Below are 23,490 nucleotides of genomic sequence, written 5' to 3'. Positions count from 1 at the left end.
TAAGATTAACATTTTATTGGAGAAGTGAAGAAAGTGATTTTAAAGTAATATTGGGCAGAGTTAGGATGAATCGCACAAAACAATACTTTTCCTTATTGCTGTGGCCTTAACTTCCCAATCCTTTCACACCTTCAATTTAATATTTTTATCCTTATACTTGTACCTCTTACATTAGAACATAGAAGCTTACAGCACAGTACAGGCCCTTCAGTCACGATGTTGTGCCAGCCTTTTAACCTACTTCAAGATCAATCTAACCCTTCCTTCTTAAACAGCCCCCAACTTTTCTTTCATCCATGTGCCTAGCTAATGTCTCTGCCTCTACCATCACTCCTGGTAGAGCATTCCTTGAATGTACCATTCCCTGTGTATAAAAACCTACCTCTGACCATCGCCCCATATACTTTCCTCCCAGCAACTTAAAATTATGCCACCTTTCATAGCCATTTCTGCCCTGGGTTAAAGTGTCTGGCTGTCCTCTTAATCTTGTACAGCTCTATCAAGTCACCTGTCATTCCCCTTCCTCCAAAATAGGTTGACCCTAGATCATCCTAGCCTCATAAGATATGCTGTCAAATCGAAGCAACATCCTGGTAAATCTCCTCTGCAATCTCTGTAAGCTTTCACATCCTTCCTTTAATGAAGTAGCCAGAACTGAACACAATACTGTAAGTGTGGTCTAACCAGAGTTTTATAGAGCTGCAATATTACCTCATTGCTCTTGAATTTAAACCCTCAACTAACAAAGGCCAACGCACCATACTCCTCCTAAACCACTCTATTAACTTGAGGCATCTTTGAGGGATCTGTAGATGTGGACCTAAACACCCTATATGGTTCTCCAACACAACAGATACTTCTCACCATCCTCTGCTAATTTCCATTCCTCCAATTAGTCTTTTGTGCACCTTTCCCTTTTCTATTCATCTGTTCACTGCCTATCCCCTTGAAGAATACCCTTAAAACCACCTCCTCCACTCAAAACGTGGCGTGCCCCTCACTAATATGTTCTTCTTTGGCCCAGTATTCATTGTTACACATATCTGCTCGAAGGTTGTTTCCATATTAAAGATTAATATCAATGGAAGTTGTTTTAGTTCTGCAGCAGACGTGGTGTGGGTGGTGGAATTTTTGAGTGATGGATGATCAAGGAGAGATGCAAGTGTTACAAAACGTACCAGAACTGAATTGGTCAGAATGAAACATAATATATTTTAACAGACTGGGAAAACTTCACTCTAGGTTTCTTTTTCTCAGACAACAACATAAAATAATGGCTGAGACCAAAGATGAAATAAATGGATGGTGAAGCACCCAATGGAAATACTGAAAGAATCTGTCAAGCTGTGCTTTCATCACTCCTGTGGTTACACAGGCAAAGACTGTGCTAATATCTGGCCTCAGAAGAGCAGTGTCAGACGTCAACATCAGTCAATTTGCATTATCTGTGATATGTAATGTTGGCGAATATTAATTGGGAACAGTGATATTTAAAAACTTAAATTAACTGAGTTAACATGTAAAAATGTAACCTTTTTTATTTTATTAAGATGGTTAATTCAGACTGATTTTACATGAGCATAAGACATGGGAGAAGCATTAGGCCATTTGGCCCATTGACTCTTCTCTACCGTTCTATCATGGCTATTTTATTTCCTCTCTCAGCATCATTCTCCTGCCTTCTCTCTGTAACACCCTGACTAATGAAAAACCTATCAGCCTCCACTTTAAATATATCCAGTGACTTGGACTCCACAGCCATCTCTGATAATGATTTCCACAGATTCAGCACCTTCTGGCTAAAGAAATTCCTTATTCTCTTATGTTTCAAGGAATAAACTTCTAGCCTCTCCAACCTCTCCCTGTAGCTCAGTCCCTTGAGTTTTGTGCTGTACTGTTCTATGTTCTAACCTCTGCTTTAAATATACCCAATAAACCTGGCCTCCATGACCATCTATGTCAATGAATTCCAAAGATTCACCATCATCTGTGTGAAGGAGACATCCTCTCCACATCCAGTCTGTATTTGATAGGTTTCAATGAGATCCCCCCTCATTCTTCTAAACTCTTGCAATTACAGGCCAAGAGCCATCAAACACTCCTCACATGTTAACCATTTCATTCTTGGGATCATTCTCCTGAATCTCTTCTGGGCCCTCTCCTGTGCCAGCTCATCTTTTCTCAGATAAGGGGCCCAAAATGGCTTACGATACTACAAATGCAGGCTGACCAATGCCTTATAAAGCCTCAGCTCATCTTTGCTTTTGTATTCTAATACTTTCAAAATGAATGTTAACATTGCATTTGCCTTCTTTACCACCAATTCAACCCACAAGTTGCATCCTGAATGAGGATTCCCAAGTCTTTCCACCTCTGATTTATAGTGTCCTTGCTGACAATCGGTTCCTTAAGGTTGTCATAGCCGGGAGAGGTGATGGGGATAAGCTCCCACTACCTATTAAATGCTCTCAATGGCATGCATCTCAAGTAGCCTCTGACAACCAAATCCAGCTCCTGGTCTTCACGTGTGGCTTAGATACTAAGCCCAGTGGAACCGTTGCCACTGACAGGAGAAGGGGCAAAGAAGGATTACTGGCGCCTTAAAACCAGTGGCTTCGGGCAGATGGGGCTTGTCAACCATGGTTGGCAGCTCATCTAGGAGAAGGCAGACTCTGATCTCAAGCCTCCGCTGCTTTGTTGCTGCACTGACTCATGGGAAAAGCTTTGGGAATAAACCCCAAGGAAAAATCCTGAGCTGCAGTCTCCAAGGCGTTCTTACTCTGAGTTCAATGCTGACTGGCAGCTCCAGTGCACCGCTGGTGAAAAACTGTATTGGTCTCTGCTGTTGCTTTCGATTCATCAGATGCATGGAGAGTGGGTGCTTGCTACATGGGCATTAGCTTGCTCTCCATATTGTACTGACCTGACTTGTGTACTGGCTTGTGTATCACGTAGACAGTTGGGACACAATGTCCAGCGGAGAGCCTCATATTGACAGCCTGACCCAAATTCAGAAATTCTGAAAGCTGACAGGCAGAGTTAGATGTGGTAATGATTTGGAGTTAAAGGATGGGAAAATGCAGAACACTAATTAGAGAAAACATTAGAGTGCAGCGAGTGCAGAGATTAGCTACAGGCAGAGCTAAGAACTAATGAAAGAAAGTGCATTGAGGGAGAGATAATATTAATAACCAGAAAGTTCAACAGAAAAGTGTAAAGATTGGGAAATAATTGTAAAAAGAACATCAAAGGTTGTTTTTAATATTAAAAAGACAGGGAAGAGAAAGAGGATAGTAGATTCCGTTAGATCAACCTGTTGCTTTATATAAGAAGGAATGTGGCACGTATCCATTTATTTCCTGAAAATGAATTCCGGCCTAGAGTTCAGCTGTGCTGGTTCAGTGACATGATTTGCTTAGACAACTTTATCTTACGGTCAGTTAAAAATATTCTTCTGCTTTGTTCTCTCTTTCAGCCTTACAGTCAGTCAAGTTGGCCAGAACTTCACATTTGTACTCACTGACATTGACAGCAAGCAGAGGTTTGGATTTTGCCGCTTATCTTCTGGGGCTAAAACTTGCTCCTGCTTCCTAAGGTGAGACAGCAAAATGCATAACCAACCAGAGAGCACAGCACTAGGCTCTGGTTTGTGACAAATACCACGTTTTAGCTGACAGCCATGATTCTCATATCCTTTCCCAACAGGTCATTATACTGAGGGGTCAATCCTAAGTGCATTGTCTTGGGGACAAAGACCCTCTGATTATGAGATTTATTTGTGTGTTGTAGTTTCAGATTTATATTGGGCAACTGTGTTTTATTGAAGAAAAGAAAACTGTCAGTTTAATCCTGTGTCACACTTTGCAAATCTTACTTACAGTTAAAATGTAAAAAGACATTATTATGTACTCTTCCTGTATTTATGTGGAATTTTGCTTACTTAACGTCTGTGCAGGCTGGAATTAATGTTTAGGATGTCCCGATGGCACTCAGAGCTCTATTTTGGTTTACAGTATAATCTTTTATTGTTGCATTGCACTGAATTAATGAAATGGTAGTGAAGGAGATGTAAGCAAGTAGGTACGTTAAATTAAATTCCTTTGAAATGGTGTATAAATAAAGCTCTGATTGTGTGGTGCTGAAAAAATTAATAGGATCATATAGTCAAAGTGGGAGTTAAACAGCTTTAAAATTGGCTTCAAATACAAGTGAGTGTAAAGTATTTCTGTTGAATTTATTTTACCAGACCGATCAATAGAAATGACAATATATATTTAAGATCAAGCAAAAGGTCAAGTTAGATTCCTAAATCTACAACAGTTGGATCTTTGCAACCTATTTTTTGCATGCACATTAATTTGCAGAGTCGTATAAAATATTTTTAAAGTAGTTGAGGAGAAAAGAAAAGTTAATGTCAGAAATGTAGCATATAATCTTTCAGTAGGTTTCAAATTGGTAAATGATCTTACAGCAATCATTCATTCTGTGATTACTACATGTTGCTGAATTAAAGAAACAGAGCCATTATCTGATGTGACAAGTGAAAATTGAATAAAGGTCCCTGGTTGCTACACAGTCAGTGGCCACTTCATTGGGTACCTCGTGTTTGAACAACAACTGAACCTCTTGAACGTCTCTGCATGCTTTTATGAGTTGATTTGCTGCCACATGATTGGCTGATTAGAAATTTGTATTCATGAGCAGATAGAGTGAGAGAACACCACAGCACAGAAACAGGCCCTTTGGCCTATCTAGTCCATGCCAGACTATTAATCTGCCTCATCCCATCATCCTGCACCTGACCATAGCCCTCTGTACACCTCTCATTCATGTACCTGTCCAAGTTTCTCTTAAATGTTGAAATTGAACCTGCATCTACAAGTTGTGCTGGTGGCTCGTTCCACACTTTTACTACCCTCTGAGTGGAAAAAGGTCCTCCTCATGTTCTCCTTAAACATTCCACCTTTCCCACCTTTAACCCATGGTTTCTCGTTCTAGTCTCACACAATCTCAATGGAGAAAGTCTGTTGCATTTACCCTATCTATGCCCCTCATAATTTTGTATACCTGTATTAAATCTCCCCCTAATCTTCAGAGGGGAGATTTAACCTTTCCTCTAACTCAGGTCCTCAAGTCACGGCAACATCCTTGTAAATTTTCTCTACATTTTTTCAATCTTTAATGTAGGTGGGTGACCAAAACCGCATGTAATACTCAAAATTAGGCCTCACCAGCATCTTTTACAATTTCACCATAATAAGGTGTACTTGGTGGATTGTTGGATGGATGGGATGGTACTTGATTGACAATGCTAAGGGCGTCATTGGGTTACCATAGTTGTATTGCAAAGTACTCACAGAAATATAGTCTGGCTAGCACAGTGTTTAAGCAGATAAATTTTGGCTTTTTTCTCCTAGCTGGAGGTAGTCAATGTGTTATTACCACTGAAAACTGAAACTGGACATGATGCTCTATGAACCTAATGTACTGGCATGTTCCTCATTATTTTGGATAGTTCTTGAACACAATCTAAAATCCCTTTTGCTTTCCCAAGGGCTTATTTACATGCTGAACAGTACCTTTTATAAATAATGGGTTCTTAGCTCAGGCCCGTTATATATTTGAGTTTGAACATGCACTTCTAATTCCCAGTATATAACAATGCATTAGTCCAGTTTAAGTGATTCCCAGAACCTAATTTATCAAAATCAATTATTTTTCCACTGTGTGCATATCTTTACCTAACAGTGTAATTAAGGTTGTGTGTTTACGTATATTTAAAGAGTTTATTAAAGAGAAAGAGAGAACTTAAAATAAATGTACTTTGAAACACACCGTGAAATGCATTCCATCACCAACATTGCATGATCACAATTAACCCTAACTCTACGTCTTTGGACTGTGGGAGGAAATTGCAGTACCTGGAGGAAAGCCATGGAGTCACGGAATGTACAAACCTTTTTGGGAATTGAAATCCAATCTTACAACTGGCGTTGTAAAGTGTTACGCTAACTGCTATGCTACTGTGCTACTTTATTAACATGGAGAAATTGTCAGACCATTCCAATTAACTCAGGTAAGCAGTCTTTCTAAGTCAGCTTGTGAAAAGGGTCACTCTTTGAGTTACAAAGAAGGCTTGCCAATGACTATATTTGATTAGGAATTTGAGGAAATTTGGTATGTCACCAAAGACTATAGCAAATTTCTATAGATATATCACAGAGAGTAGCCTAATGGGTTGCATCACTGTCTAGTATCAAGGGGCCAATGTACAAGCTCATAAAAAGTTGCAGAGTGTTGCAAATTCAGCCAACTCCATGATGGACACTAGCCTCTCTAGCATCCGGAACTTTCTTTAGAAGACGAAGACTCAAAAAAGGCAGCATCCATCAGTAAGTTCCCCAACTACCCAGGACATGCCCTTTTTTCATGATCATAATCAGAGAGGAGGTAGAGGAGCCTGGAGACACACTCACCATTTTAGGAACAGCTTCTTTCCTCCGCCATCTCTTTCTGAATTGACATAGGACCCATGAGCACTATCTCACTATTTTTGCACTACTTACTTAACTTAATTTAATCATGTTAATTTATAGTGTTTTATGTATTGCACTGTATTGTTGCCACAAAACAACAAATTTCACAACATACAGTGATACTAAACCTAATTCTGAATCTGATATTCATTTATTTACTTAGTCCTATTTGACGAATTGCTAAGAAGACCAGTATTTATTTCCCCATTTCAGCTGCTTGGGGAGGTGCTGGAGTGCCACTTTGTTCTGCTGTATTCTCTTCTGTTGAAGGCAGCACAAGTGTTGTGAAATTGAGAATTTTGAGATTTAGGTGTCGCAGAGCTGAAGGAGCAGCACTATATTTTCCTCTGAAGGTGATGTGCAGCTTGAAGGGGAACCAATATGTTGTGACATCTCATCTGTGACAGGAATAAGAATATATTTTTTAAATTCCAAACTTGAGTTCCAAATGCACATAACCATTGTGGGCACATATAGCTCTTGAAATGTGGCATTTTGCAGATCAGTATGGAGTTCTAAAACTGATACTCATTTTTATTTTCAACTACAATTAATAGTCTGATACCAAGTGGTAGATACAGTCTCTCTTTTTTTAATTTAGAGATACAGTAAGGTAACTGGCCCTTCTATCCCAATGAGCCAGCACTGCCCAATTACACCCATGTGTCCAATTAACCTACTGACCCCGTATATCTTTGGAATGTGGAAGGAAACTGGAGTACCCGGAGGAGATCCATGGGGAGAACGTACAATCTCCTTACAGACAGCAGTGGAATTGAACCTGGTTCGCTGACACTGTAAAAGCATTACACTAGCCACTACGGTACCGTGCCAGCCCTAAGCTAGAAATAGATTCTGCAACGTTTCTCTCTGTCACTCTACAAAATCAAATCTCTCATTATATAGCAGTGGCAGCAGCACGTACCATCTACAGCTGAGGTTCCCTACCTTTCTATGCCATGGACCAACACCATTAAGCAGGTTGGGAACCCCTGACCTGCAGGACACACTGCGGCAACTCACCAAGACTCCTCAGACAGCCCCTTCCAAACCCACCATCTCTACCAGTTCACAAGGAAATCTGCAGATGCTGGAATTTCAAGCAACACGCATCAAAAAAAATGCTGGTGAACGCAGCAGGCCAGGCAGCATCTCTAGGAAGAGGTACAGTCGACGTTTCGGGCCGAGACCCTTCGTCAGGACTAACTGAAAGAAGAGCTAGAAAGAGATTTGGAAGTGGGAGGGGGAGGGGGAGATCCAAAATGATAGGAGAGGACAAGAGGGGGAGGGATGGAGCCAAGAGCTGGACAGGTGATTGGCAAAAGGGATATGAGAGGATCATGGGACAGGAGGCCCAGGGAGAAAGAGAGTGGGAGGGGGGAAGCTCAGTGGATGAGCAAGGAGTATAGTGAGAGGGACAGAGGGAGATAAAGGAGAGAGGGGGAATGAATGAATAAATAAATAAATAACGGATGGGGTACGAAGGGGAGGTGGAGCATTAACGCAAGTTAGAGAAGTCAATGTTCATGCCATCAGGTTGGAGGCTACCCAGACGGAATATAAGGTGTTCCTCCAACCTGAGTGTGGCTTCATCTTGACAGTAGAGGAGGCCGTGGATAGACATATCAGAATGGGAATGGGATGTGGAATTAAAATGTGTGGCCACTGGGAGATCCTGCAGATAGCCTGGATAGTACAATATGAAGAGCAAGCTATTGTCCATATAGCAAGCTCCCCCTCTCCACGCATTTGATGAACCGAAAGGAACTGCAAAGACCGATACAGTTTGGTACCAGCGGCATCGCAGGAGTTGCCAGTCACTATTGAACCCAATGTAGGACTGCCTTAGGGGCTACAGCTCTGAATTTTTTCCCTCATGGTTTACTCCCAAATCCTTCCCCATGAGTAGGTATAGCTGCAATGCAGTGGAGGTTTGATATCAAGAGTTTTCCTTCTTCTAGATGAGCTACCAACCATGGCTGACAAAACCCATCTGCCTGAAGCGACTGGTTTTAAGACGCTAGTAACCCACCTTTCCTATCAGTAGAAATAATTCCGCCAAGCTTAGTAGCTAAGCCACCCCTGAAGGCCAGGAGCTGGACTTGGGCTATTTGAGGCACACGCTATTGGGAGCATTTATTAAGCAGTGGAAATTTGTCCCCCATTACCACCTCTGGCTATAACAATCTTAATAATAAATATACTTTGACTTTGACTTGGAAATAATATCACCCTCTTTCACCATCACTGGGTCAAAACCCTGGTGCATTCTCTCTTCCTGACAGCATTACGGCTATATCCACATCTCTAGGACTGCAGCGATTGAAGAAGCCAGCTCACCATCACGTTCTCAAGAACAACCATGGATAGACAAATTAAATGAATAACAGATCTCCTTGAATAATGTGAAATTCACAAATCTAGTCACATACACTCAGTGGTCACTTTATTAGGCACAGGAGTGGATCTTGGTGTGGTCTAATGCTGCCATAGCCCATTCATTTCAAGGTTCGACGTGTTGTGCGTTCTGGGATGCTCTTCTGCATGTCCCTGTTGTAACGCGTAGTTATTTAAGTTACTGTTGCCTTCCTGCCTCTCATTACAAGGTTTTTTTTGCCCAGAAACTGACACTCAATTGATGCTTTTTTTGTTTTTTGTACTATTCTCTTTAAACTCTAGAGTAAGGGTTCCCAACCAGGGGTCCACGGATCCCTTGCTTAATGGTATTGATCCGTGGCATAAAAAAAGGTTGGGAACCCCTAGTTTAGAGACTGTTGTACTTGAAAATCCCAGAGGATCAGCAGACACTCAAACCTTCCCGTCTGGCACCAACAATGATTCCATGGTCAATGTCACTTAGATCATATTTCTTCCCCATTCTGATGTTTGGTCGGAACAGCAACTGAACCTTTTGACCATGTCTGCATGCTTTTATACTGTACATTGAGATGTTGCCACATGATTGGCTGATTAGCTATTTGCATTAATGAACAGGTGTACAGTGTACCTAATAAAGTGGCCACTAAATATCAGTGTGATATTTTTTGTTTAGTTAATTTCATTCATGATTTTTATTCCTGATTCTTTCGTAGGTGTGTAATTGCCTTTGTGGTCCTCCATATTACCTACTCAGCAGTGAAACAAATGTGCTCTTTGATCAACACTGAATTGATGTAACGGTCCAGAGTAATGACAACAAAACAGCATTTATCACCATTATTGCGCAGAGGTAGTGGAATATTGGCGTCCAGCTAAGCACGGAGTTTCCTGCCATTGGGATTTGGCTCCTCCTCGGGATGCTCATTTGCAATAATGGCAGATGTACTCAATGTAGAATTAGTAATTTTTGATGTGAATTTCAGTTTTTGCAGCAGACCTTCATAGCAGCACACCTGGTGGAGGAGCAGGACACCAGTGACAGGAGCCTCTATGTTTAAGTGAACGTGTGTGGATGCTGGGTGCTGCTTGTCAGTTTTACATGGTAACACCAGTGAATGTTGACAGTTTTGCTGTCACTGCCATCACAAGTTCTGCACCATTATCTGAACCTGAGTGTTGTTCAAGAAACCCAGAGATTCTTTTTCACTGCTTGTTTTGTTTTTTTTTTGCTCAGTGGTTACCATGGTGGACAGTAAGGCACCTGCGATTGAATCGAGGATTTGATGAGTAACGATACTGTGCTTTTGATTTGACAGGCTTATGATCTGAGGCTTTATTTTGAAGACTAGCGCAGAGCAATGTTGGATCTATTTATAGTTGAGGGTAATTTTAAATCTTATTTTGTCAGACCATTCACTGCAGCATAAAAATCTTATTCTAATTTGTAGTCTAGTACTCTACGTATTTCCTGTTGTATTTATCCATTTGTTATACCTGTGTGGAATTACAATATAAGGATTATATTATTTGTCACGTGTACATTGAAACATACAGTGAAGTGCCTCATTTTATATCAATGACCAACAAAGACCATGGATCTGCTGGGAGCAGCCTGCAAATGTCATCGCTCTTCCAGTGCCAACATAGCACGCCCACAGCTTGCTAACCTTAACCTGTGTGTCTTTGGAATGTGGGAGGAGACTGGATTGTCCAGAGGAATGTGAAAACTCTTGACATATAGCAGTAGAAATTGAACACCGATCACTGATTGCTGGCACAGTAAAGCACCATATTAACCACTGTGCCACGGTGTCTTTCTTTTTTGGGTATATTCAAATTTTTCCATATAGAAATCTGATCCAAGAACCTAGACCATAAACTCATGAGACATAGGAGCTGAACTGGGCTATTCAGCTCATTGAGTCTGCTGCGCTATTCCATTGTGGCTGATCTATTTTCCCTCTTAACACCATTCTCCTGCCTTCTCTCTGTAACCTTTGACACCCTGACTAATTAAGAACCTATCAACTTCTGCTTTAAATATACTCAATAACTTGGCCTCCGCAGCTATTGATGCCAATGAATTCCACAGATTCACTACCCTTTGACTAAAGAAATTCCTCCTCTCCTTTCTTCTAAATGGACGTTCCTCTATTCTGAGACTATGTCCTCTGATTGTAGAATCTGCAGAATGTTTTACTCCTAAAATCACAATTACTTAGCAGACAGTGTGCTGATCCAAGGCCATGATCAAGAATTACCATCTGCAGTCCCTCCGTGTCTGCATTGTGCAGGATGGATGCAGTTAACTGATCTAACTGGCCCATCACGTCTTTAATTCAGGTGGCAAGGATCAAACAGCGCATGGACCTCAGGGATGTGGAGAGACTCTTTACCCTAGAACTGGGGTTTTGTCTGCTATTGAAACTGCAGTTTTACCATCTTTTCAAATAAACATGGCAGATATTCAGAGATATTTAAAAAAGTAACATTTAAGTTAATTAAAGAACTGCTGCTACCTAGACTATTTCCTCTTGCCAAGAGTCACTTTGTCACTTTTGTCAGTTCCTGTCAGCCACTCCTGCACCTAGCTTTATATATATGAGAGAGAGATACAGCCATGCTGATGAGCAATTCCCCAATGTAATCCTAGCCTAATCCCAGGACAATTTACCAATTAACCGACCAACCGGTATGTCCTTGGACTGTGGGAGGAAACTGGAGCATCCGGAGGAAACTCGTGAAGTCACGAACATACAAACTCCTTATAGGCAGTGACAGCAATTGAACCCCGGTCACTGGTACTTTAAAGTATTGTGCTAACCGCTACGTTTCAGTATCGCCTGTGCTACCTTGTGCTGATACGTACAATCAGTCTATGTATATAAGTTAATCTAATGTATATACGGACACGCTCTGTTACTTGTACATTGTGTTTTATAGGATTGTGTCTATAATTATATTCATTGTGTATTTTTACACTTCTTATGTTTTTTATACTGCATCGGATCCAGAGTAGTAATGATTTTGTTCTCCCGTATGCTTGTGTATTGAAGAATGACAATAACAATCTTGAAACTTGCAATGAAAAAAGATCATTAAACACTAAGTACTTAAAGTTAATAAAAAAAAATTAAACTGAAGATAAGTAATTAAGGGAAAGACTTCCCTTTACTTTTGTCTTTGAATCTGCAACCAACCTCCCTCATGTAAAAATCATCAGGTTCTGGGTTCTAGTCTGTGTTGAAATTCCCCAGCAGTTTAAATAACTACTAACTCCAGCTGGCAAGATTAATCCTATTGATTGATAGCCGTGTACTACTACTGTCATCCATTTTTACAAAACAGCCAAAACTTTGTACTGCTGTCTGTTTATTTGTCAAGTTCTCCTTCACTGAATTCTGCTATGTTGCTGAATGTTTTGGTGATTCAGCCTTTTAGTTACCGTATTCTGCTCTAACCCACCATCCTGTGTACTCTTACAGAGAAGAAAGCTTGTGTTTAACCATCAGTGGTGTCGTTTTCTCATTATTGATGCTTCGAGTTTATTTTACTGTCCCATACCTGGTATTCTAATTGGATTATTACAAACTGTGTGGCTTACAGTGGGTTTCTCCAAAAGTCAGTTTTTTAAATCACAATATTTAAACATAGTGTCCGTCTTATGAGGCAATGATAAACCAGCCTGCTTATTTCATAAATTGGTGAATCCAATATTTATTTTATAAAAAATTTTATATCTTTTGATTGTTCTTCTTCTGTGTAGCTGTAACTTTAGATAACGAGGGGGGAGTTATTTCAGTTCCCTCTCATTGAGCTGGGTTATGTTTTGCAAAACTACATTAAAGATTAGCTTTATTTGTCACATGTGCAGTACATCAAAGCAAACAGTGAAACGTGTTGTTTGTGTTAAATAAAATCAGTGAGGATTGTGCTGGGCAGCCTGCAAGTGTCGCCATGATTCCAGTGCCAAAATAGCATGTTCACAGCTCACTAGGCCGGACTGTATGCCGTTGGAACGTGGGAGGAAACGGGAGAACCGGGATGAAGCCCACACGGGGGGACATATAAACTCCTTACAGACAGCAGCAGGAATTGAACCCAAATCTTGCAACTGGTGCTGTAAGGATTTGTACTGACTGCTATGCTACCAGGCCACCTACATAACTACATAATGACATACAAATTGCATGCAACCTGTGACCTTATAGTTTGAATATTTAGTTGGAATTCGGTAGTGAAGTACTTTTTACCAATTGTTTTTGGTGCTTTTTGAATATTAGTTACAGCATACTGTAGCTGACCATACATTTTTCCCTTGATGCAGTTGTGTGATGCTGGGTCAGTGGCATCCACTCTGAGGGTTAACTCTCCTTAAGTTATCAATTGCCTTGTTTCAGTGTCATGAGAAGATTAGATTGCCTTTAGCTCGTGCAGTTGTATGGGTGGGCACATTCATTTCTCCCTGACCACTTTTCTTACTCTTCTGTAAGATCCATTAGGAGTTTGAGGAGAATTGGTACGACACCAAAGACGCTCGCAAATCTCTGCAGATGTACCGTGGAGAGCATTCTAACTGCATCACAGTCTGGTACGGGGGATAGGGGGCACTGCACAGGATCGGAAAAAGCTGCAGGAAGTTCTGAACTCAGGCAGTTCCGTCATGAGCACTAGCCTCCCTGGCACTGAGCACATCTTTAAAAGGCCATGTCTCAAAAGATGGCATCCGTCATCCGTCATCCATCACTCAGCACATGCCCTTTTCTCTTTGTTACCCTGAAGGAGTACAGGAGCCTCAAGACACACATTCAGTGTGTTAGGAACAGCTTCTTCATCTCTGCTTTCAGATTTCTGGACGGACAATGAGCACTACCTTAATATTACTTTATTTTTTTTCCTTTCTTTTTGGACTGCTTGCTTAATTAATTAAAAAAATATATATATATTCTTATTGCCGAAGGGTTTCGGCCCGAAGCATTGACTGTACTTTTTTCCATAGATGCTGCCTGGCCTGCTGAGTTCCTCCGGCGTTTTGTGTGTGTTGTTCAGATTTCCAGCACCTGTAGATCTTCTCTTGTTTGTGATTCTTATTATAATTCATACTTTTTAAAAATTATGTATTGCAATGTACTGCAGTCACAAAACAACAAATTTTGTAATACATGTCCTGGGTGATGGGGTCCTTAATGATCTCACTTGGTATATCAACACCACCAGTCAAGAAAGCTCAGCAATGCCTCCACATCCTGAGGAATTTGAGACAAGCAGACTCCTCAGTCCCATTCGATCCACATTTTACCAGAGCACAATCACCGGCTGGTATGGGTATTGCAAGATCCTGCAACGGATTGAGGATTGCTCAGAATCATCAGGGTCTTTCTTCCACCTCCCCCCAACACACCCCCCATTCAGGACATACACCAGGACTGCTGCATTCACAGAGCCCTCAGCATGGTCAAGGACCCTTCCTGTCGGTCCCACAATCTCTTACCACAGCATAAGAACAAGGACTGTCAGGCTGGGTGAAGTATAAAGTATAAAGTAGCGGCTTCTTCCCCGAGGCTGTGAGACTTCTGAACACCCTGCTATCACCCCATACACATTATTTATGACAGCACCAGTAACAGAAATACTGTTGTGTACTTAACTATATATTGTAAATGCACTTTAGGTCAACTTGTACATCTACTGAATACTTTTATTATCTATTAATATTATTTAATGTGCTGTATGTGATACATGTACTGTGTTTTGTAACTTGGTTCTTGAGGAACATTGTTTTGTTTAGCTGTATACACGTGTACAGTTGAATGACAATAGACTTGAACTTGTAAGCTTATTAAATTGAACTAACTTAAGTGAGTAAAATCTGGATTTTTAAAAATCTTTTAAGCTGTTTTGTACCAACCAAAGAAGTGACCCAAGAATTGATCTCTTCCTTGTGGTAACACATCAAAGTTACTGGTGAACGCAGCAGGCCAGGCAGCATCTCTAGGAAGTTTCGGTTAGTCCTGACGAAGGGTCTCGGCCTGAAACGTCGACTGCACCTCTTCCTACAGATGCTGCCTGGCCTGCTGCGTTCACCAGCAACTTTGATGTGTGTTGCTTGAATTTCCAGCATCTGCAGAATTCCTGTTGTTTGCGTCTTCCTTGTGGTGCTAGGTTTCCTGCCTACCTCAGTGGCCCTTTGCTTCGTGAGCTTGCTTTCGAGGATTTCTTGGTCTGGCACTTAGGAGATGCACCTTGCTGTATTTTCTGACCTTTGACATGCCCCTTCTTCCTGTCCCCATCAGTGGCACTCCCTTCTTCCTTTACTGTGCTCTTTGCCCCTGCGGATGCTATGCTGCCTGGCTCCATCCAGTGATCTGTGTGTGGTAACTTACTGTGTTGTCATTTAAAGCAGCTCTTGTTTACTTCCCTGTTTCCTGTTCCATGTCCTTCTCACATTTCCCCCAGTCTGCATTTCTTGCCTAGCCCTGCACTGTTCTCAGCTCACAGGCTGCATTCAATATATGTCGGATCCCCCCCTCATACACTCCGTGACACCTGTATACCTGCTCGATAATGCAAATATCTAACCAGCAAATTGGGTGGCAGCAACTCAATGCATAGAAGCATGCAGACATGGTCAAGAGGTTAGTTATTGTTCAGACCAAACATCAGAATGGGGGAAGAAATGTGATCTAAGTGACTTTGCCTGTGGAATGATTGTTGGTATCAGACGGGGTGGTTTGAGTATCTCAGAAACTGCTGATCCCTAGTATGTTCATGACAGTTTCTAAGAGCTCACAGAAAATGGTACAAAAAAACAAAAAAAAAAATCCAGTGAGTGGCAGTTCTGTAGGCAAAAATGCCTGGTAATGAGAGAGGTCAGAGGAGAATGGCCAGACAGGTTCAAGCTGACAGGAAGGCAACAGTAACTCAAATAACCATGCGTTGCAACAGTGGTTTGCAGATGAGCATCTCTGAATGCAAATCATGACAAACCTTGAAATGGATGGCTACAGCAGCAGAAGACCACAGACATACATGCAGTGGCCTCTTTATTAGGTATATGAACTGCCAGGAATAAATAAGGTACCTTATAATGTGGCCACTGAGTGTATACTTAAGTGACATTGAATTGAATAAGTTAAGGTAAAGTGTTTCCTATTAAACATGTTTTCATGATCAAATCCATGTTTCTGTATGTTCCAAACTGAACTATGGCTGTTAATTTTTAAATGAAAGCAACTTTTTTTAAGTGCTTTATTTATATAGCAATATGGTGTTTAGTTATTTACATCCTTGAATTCTGCCTTCTCATTTACTTTGCATTGATTGAAGATTGGGTTCAATTTAACCTTTTTGCTTCTTTTCAAACCTTCATAAGACATTGGTCAGACTGCATTTGAAGTATTGTGAGCTGATTTGGGCCCCTTAACTAAGGAAGGATGTGCTGGCATTCAAGAGGCTCCAGAGGAGAGTCATGAGAATGATCTTGGGAATGAAAGTGTTAATATATGAGGAGCATTTGATGACTCTGGGCCTGTACTCAATGAAGTTTAGAAGAATAAGGGGGAGTCTCATTGAAACCTATCGAATATTGAAAGGCCAAGATAGAATAGATGTGGAGAGGATGTTTCCAAAAGTGAGCGAGTCTAGGACCAGAGGGTACAACCTCAGAATTAGAGGGATGTCCATTTAGAACAGAAAAGAGGAGGAATTTCTTGAGTCAGAGGATAGTGAATCTGTGGAATTTATTGCCACAGACTGCTGTGGAGACCAAGTCATTGGGTATATTTAAAGTGAATGCTGATAGTTTCTTGATTAGTCATGGCGTCAAAGGTTACAGAGAGAAGACAGGAGAATGGTTTAAGACAACTGGAATCCATCAATTCTGGTTGATTATTGTTGAATATTTAAACGAGAAGTTTCAGTCACTAAGTACAAATGAAAATCATCAACAAAACATTTTTAGCTTAGTTGAACTATTGCAAAGCGTCAGCACCATTATGCAATTAAGTGCATTGTATTCAATAAAAGTTAAACTTCTATGTGATGCAAGTAGATTGAAATTGTATTTTGTTTAGCTTCAAGCAGTCTAACGTACTCACAAAAAATTCTAAGGAAGCAACACTTTCAAAAAAAATTGCTGTCCAGTGTAATAAATCAGCTGTGATTGAATAGCAGAACAGACTTGATGGGCCGAATGGCCTAATTCTGATCTTTTGCCTTATGGTCAATATGCACATTAGCTTGGTATTGTATTTTCAGAAAATAGGCTATTAATATATAATGCTTCATGAATTTAGATTTCAGTTAGTTTTAAATATAGAATATCATTGCCATTTTTATATTAAGTAAAATTCTGTCATTGCACTGTCCAAAGTTCTGGAATTTAAAATAATCTTCTAAGTCACCGATTAGAGGACTGTGCTGTTGGCTTCGCATTTGTATGTGGATCGTTTATATTAACAGGTTGGGAGTTTGGACTTCTTTAAATAGCATTTATCACCATTCAGCATGCTCTTGCCAGTGCTGTGATTTAAGCATCTGGTATTTTGAGATAGTTTACAATTAATAAGCACGCAGTGGTTGGCTTTCCACTCTAAGGGGAGATGTATGTAAAAAAAAACTGAATGAAAAAGATAACCAAAGGTTGGCTCTGATAATTGAGAATAAATTTTATCTGTTAGTTCGCTTTTCCCCTCACTAAATTTAAGCGGCACTGAATTCCCTTAAGCAGTTATCTTACTACTACAGGTAACTGCTGTCAAAATTTGAGAAAGATTCTCTATTTTTGGATGATGGTAGACAGAATTGTTCTGGAAAAGGTGTAACCGCAGTAGCTGTCTCCATCTGTGACACATCTGATGTACAGTATTCAGAGGAAGAGTTAATCTGTTTAGCAGAATATGTTACACTTAGTGCCTCTTTCTATATTTGGAATGCTCTTTTTGATTTTGACTGTGTGTTATCCAGTGTTTCCTTTTCCATTGGGCCTCCGTCCCCAAGCACCGTCAGTGCAGAGTGAGATTTTGTTTTAATTGAGCAGAAACATGTGGAAGATCAGGGATATCTCTGGGGATTACTGAAAAATTCTGAATTTGTACTTATTGTGGTCTGTTTGGAACAGGGTCTGCTGGGAATAAATGTAGTTAGTGTGACCTCTGACCCAAGAAACTGTTGACATGGATGACAGCCAGAAACCGGCCACAGAACGCCTTTGTTAAGCTCATTCATTGCTCCTTGAAAATTCTAGTCAGTGCAAGTTGCCAGCTCGAATCTAAGGAATGCAGAGCTCTCGTTCCCATGCTTTGGAAACAGAGGCTGCCCCTTAACCAGCAAGACTTCTTTAATGGGAGTATGTAGCCGTAAGCTCAATTGAAATTGACAGTTTCCTGGCTTAGGAATGCCAACTGGCAAATCAGTGCAGTGTGGGGACAACAAGGCCCTTTAGGGACCCAGGGCAGTGTTTGCATATAGACAACACAATATTAACTCTTCGCCATAGTTGCACCCACTCCTCCCCTTTTAAACTGGCACAATGCAAGGGGTTTCTGGTCACATGTAAGAAAATGAAATTACTCTGTTAAAATCAGTGAACCCATGAACAGTCCCTCACAATTTCCCCCTCCCTTTTCCTACTACTACATTATTTTTGTTCATTTCTCTTTATAATTTATAGCATATTTTACATATTGCACTATACTGCTGCCACAAGACAACAAATCTCACGACATATGCCAGTGATAATAAACCCGATTCTGACGTGATTTATTGAGAGTTTTACTGAAGGGAGATGGAGAAAAAAAAACCGGATTTTTACGATACCATACCTTGGTTTGATTCAAAGGATTAAAGATGAAAAGAATTGTTGGAAGCTAGAACCAGTGTTTAAAAAAACTTGAATTAATTAATGGTTAAATAGATATTGAAATACTTCAAAGTATACAGAACATACCAAAAATTCTGAAGCAAATGTATGAAGCTAGGTGCAATGTTTAAAAAAAAAACGTGAAATACTTAACAGTTCAGTAGATTTTGAAATCACAAACAGGAGAAAATCTGCAGGTGCTGGAAATCCAAAGCAACACACAAAATGCTGGAGGAACTCAGCAGGCCAGACAACACCTTCGGAAGAGATCTATGAAAAAGCTGATGCCTTGGTCTGAGACCTTTCATCAGGACCCTCCATCAGATTTTGAAATGCTTCAAACTAAACAGAGCATACCAATAATTCAGAAGGAAATGTATGAAGCTAGATGCAGTGTTTTCTTTTTAAAAAGCTTGAATTAATTAATGGTTTGATAGATTCTGAAATGCTTCAACTTAAATGGAACTTACCAGAAATTCTGAAGCATTTATTGTTTTTACCAGTTAGAATATAACTGTATAGTAATTATTGCATTCTGTCAATTGACTCAAAGTGGTTTTGTGTGCTCTTTGTGTGCATATCATTACATTGCTGAATGATAGCTACATCTCTTAAGTTATCATTATGATACCCATGCAAGTTACAAATCTGCATTATGAACTAATTATGGATTTGAATTTTAATTGGGTATTTGCAAAATGTTGATGGTTAGTATGTGCTGTATGAAATGTCTTCTTTGCACTGTAAGTACTTGAATGTCATTAATGATTTCCAAGAACATCATAGTGGTTAACATTCAGTTCTAGAGCTGAGCAAGTGCAAGAAATGTTGAAACCAGCGTGACTTTTATCTATCTGTTTGTCCCTCTCTCTGACTATCTGTCTAGAGTGCAGAATAGACCCTTCCAGCCCTTCAAGACATGCTGCCCAGCAATCGCCAATTTAACCCCAGCCTAAACACAGGACAGCTTAGCCTACCAAATGGTATATCTTTGGACTCCTATGTGGTGACAAGGAGAGCATACAAACTCCTTACAGGGAGCAAAGGGACATAATTGATGTTTTATTTCATAGAGCAACTGCCCTTCAATACATAATATTTAATCATTGAAAATACTCAACAGTGAGAAAATACTTAATATAATTTGTTATTCATCATTATGAAGATAGTGATTTATTCAGGATATAAATTAAGTTGCAAGTATAGCCTTTTCAAAATCTGGATTGAATTTTGAAAATTATGCCAAATATCAAGTGATAGAATTTGGAGTTGCGCTGTATCACGGGATTCAGCAAGCTGTATTATCACTGAGCACTGGTTTTATTGGAAAGCTATTCTGCCCACAAAGGTCAAGCCAGCGTTTTGCAGAGAAATTCAGTTGATCTCATTGCCTTGCTCTTTCCCTGTAGCCCTGCAATGTTTCTCCCTTTGAATTCCTTGCGTAAATCCTTTCTGAAATCCACTTGTACCAGCCTTGCAGGCAGTGAATTCCTGATCAGCATAACACTGTGTGAAAAAGCATTTCCTCATGTGAGTCCTGGTCCTTCTAGTCACCTCAAATCTTGGCCTTTACACCTGTGACACTTTGATGGATTTGAACATTTTTTCCTTGTTGACCTCTTCTGCTCAATCATATTCCACTCCTCTCCGTTCTACAGAGAAACCCAGCTTCTCTGGTTTATCCTTCCGATGGATCAACACCCCAATTGTAAACAATCCAGCATCTATAGAGGTTAAACCTCTATCACTTCTTCTAGCAGCTTGTTCCATGTACTCACCACTCCTAGGGGAAAAGATACCCTCTCATCTTTAATCTATCTCCAAGGCCTCCCTGACCTTGGAAAAATGACTGCCACCATTCATCTTCTAAGTTGGAAGTTCAAAGCAAATTTATTAATGAAGGACGTAAATGTTGCCACATACTACCTTGAGATTCATTTCCTTGCAGGCATACAATAGAATCAGTGAAAAGCCACACACAAAGACAGACAAATAACCAATGTACAGAAGAACATAAACTATGCAAATACAGAAGACCCACCCTACGAATGAATAAATAAATAAATAGATAGATAATGCTGGGGACAAGATTTGTAGAGTCATAGAGAGTAGGTCCATAGCTTGTGTTCAACACTGAAATGAGTGAAGTTAGAGCATAGAAACGTAGAAAACCTACAGCACAATACAGGCCCTTTGACCCACAAAGCTGTACCGAATATGTCCTTACCTGAGAAATTAGCTAGGGTGACCCATAGCCCTCTATTTTTCTGAGCTCCATATACCTGTCCAGGAATCTCTTAAAAGACCCTATCGTATCCACCTCCACCACCGTCATCGGCAGCCCATTCCACACACTCACCATTACCCCTGATATCTCCTCTGTACCTACTTCCAAGCACCTTAAAGCTGTGCCCACTCATGCTAGCCATTTCCGCCCTGGGAAAAAGCCTCTGACTATCCACACAATCAATGCTTCTCATCAACTTATACACCTCTTTCAGGTCACCTCTCATCCTCTGTCGCTCCAAGGAAAAAAGCCAAGTTCACTCAAACTATTCTCATAGTCATGCTCCCCAATCCAGGCAACATCCTTGTAAATCTCCTCTGCACCCTTTTTATGGTTTCCACATCCTTCCTATAGTGAGGCGACCAGAGCTGACTGTAGGGTCTGACCAGGGTCCTATATTGCTGCAACATTACCCCTCGGCTCCTAAACTCAATCCCACGATTGATGAAGGCCAATGCACCATCTGCTTTCTTAACCACAGAGTCAACCTGCGCAGCAGCCTTGAGTGTCCTATGGACTTGGACCCCAAGATTCCTCTGATCCTCCACACTGCCAAGAGTCTTACCATTAATACTATATTCTGTCATCATATTTGACCTACCAAAGTGAACCACCTCACACTTATCTGAGTTGAACTCCATCTGCCACTTCTCAGCCCAGTTTTGCATCCTGTCGACGTCCCGCTGTGACCTTCGACAGCCCTCTACACTATCCACAACACCTACAACCTTTGTGTCATCAGCAAATTTACTAACCCATCCCTCCACTTCTTGATCCAGGTCATTTATAAAAATCACGAAGAGTAGGGGTCCCAGACTGATCCCTGAGGCACACCACTGGTCACTGACCTCCATGCAGAATATGACCCGTCTATAACCACTCTTTGCCTTCTGTGGGCAAGTCAGTTCTGGATTCACCAAGCAATTTCCCCTCCTTATTTTCTCAATAAGCCTTGCACGGGTACCTTATCAAATACCTTGCTGAAATCCATATACACTACATCTACTGCTCTTCCTTCATCAATATGTTTAGTCACATCCTCAAAAAATTCAATCAGGCTGGTAAGGCACGACCTGCCCTTGACAAATTGCTGACTATTCCTAATCATATTATACCTCTCTAAATGTTCATAAATCCTGCCTGTCAGGATCTTCTCCATCAGTTTACCAACCACTAAAGCAAGACTCACTAGTCTATAATTTCCTGGGCTATCTCTACTCCCTTTCTTGAATAATGGAACAACATCCACAACGCTCCAATCATTGGAGCCTCTCCTGTCCCCATTGATAATGCAAAGATCATCGCCAGAGGCTCAGCAATCACCCCCCTCACCTCCCACAGTAGCCTGGGGTACATCTCGTCTGGTCCCTGTTATGCACGCTGGTTTAGGAGCCTGATGGTTTGAGGGTAATAACTTTTCCTGAACCTGGTGGTGTGGGATCTGAGGCTCCTGTATCTCCTCTCCAACGGTAGCAGTCAGAATAGAGCAAGGCTGTGGCTGGTAGGGGTTTTTGATGATGCATGTTGCTCTTTGTGGCAGTGCTTTTTATCTATGTCTGTCATGATTTTTGCAAGTGTCTACATGGTCATCCCTTAACCTTCTACACTCCAGGAAAATCAGTTCCTACCTATACTCTCGCTCTGTACTCGAGCCCTGGCTCGTGGCAACATCCCTGTGAAGCATTTCTGTACCTTCTCAAGCTTAAGCACATTCTTCCTATAGTATGGTTACCTGAATATTCCAGCTGATGTCTCACCAACATCATGGAGAGCTATAACATGATTTAACACTTGTACTCAGTGCACCACCCGGCTCCATCACCTTGTTTACCTGGGTAAACACTTCCAGGGAACTACTAACTTTGGCTTCTCCTGGGTCATTCTGTTCTACAACACCCTCAAAGGACCTGTATTCACTATGTACACTCAGTGGCCACTTTATTAGATACACCTATGCACCTACTCATTAAAGTTCAAAGTAAATTTATTATCAAAGTACATATATGTCACCATATACAAGATTGAGAATCATTTTCTTGCAGGTATACTCAGGAGAGAGTCCAGAGGAGTTTCACAAGGATGATTCCAGGAATGAAAGGGTTATTATACAAGGAACGTTTGATAGCTCTGGGTCTGTACTCGCTGGAATTCAGAAGGATGAGGTGGGAAATCTCATTGAAACTTTTCGAATGTTGAAAGGTCTAGACAGAGTAGATGTGGAAAAGATGCTTCCCATGGTGGGAGAGTCTAGGACAAGAGGGCAGAGCCTCAGGATAGAGAGGAGCCCTTTCAAAACAGAGAAATTTCTTTAGCCAAAAGGTGGTGAATTTGTGGAAGTTGTTGCAACATACAGCTGTGGAGGCCAGGTCGTTGGGTGTTTTTAAGGCAGAGATTGATAGGTTCTTGATTGGACATGGCATCAAAGGTTA

General features: G+C 40.8%; 1 protein-coding gene across 5 annotated transcripts in view; it reads left to right on the top strand.

Moving 5' to 3' along the window:
- Positions 1-23,490, top strand: part of LOC134359757 (DENN domain-containing protein 1A-like) — a 634,195-nt gene that overhangs the window by 211,617 nt on the left and 399,088 nt on the right. For all 5 annotated transcript variants that reach the window (XM_063073354.1, XM_063073353.1, XM_063073352.1 and 2 more), the window contains exon 5: positions 3,476-3,595. In XM_063073354.1, the coding sequence (XP_062929424.1) occupies positions 3,476-3,595 (120 nt within the window). The remainder of the gene's footprint in view (positions 1-3,475; positions 3,596-23,490) is intronic.

This window comes from Mobula hypostoma, chromosome 21, assembly GCF_963921235.1.
Source record: "Mobula hypostoma chromosome 21, sMobHyp1.1, whole genome shotgun sequence".
NCBI lineage: Eukaryota > Metazoa > Chordata > Chondrichthyes > Myliobatiformes > Myliobatidae > Mobula > Mobula hypostoma.
The sequence above is the reverse complement of the archived record's forward strand: the minus strand, read 5'-3'. Positions and strand labels throughout refer to the sequence as shown.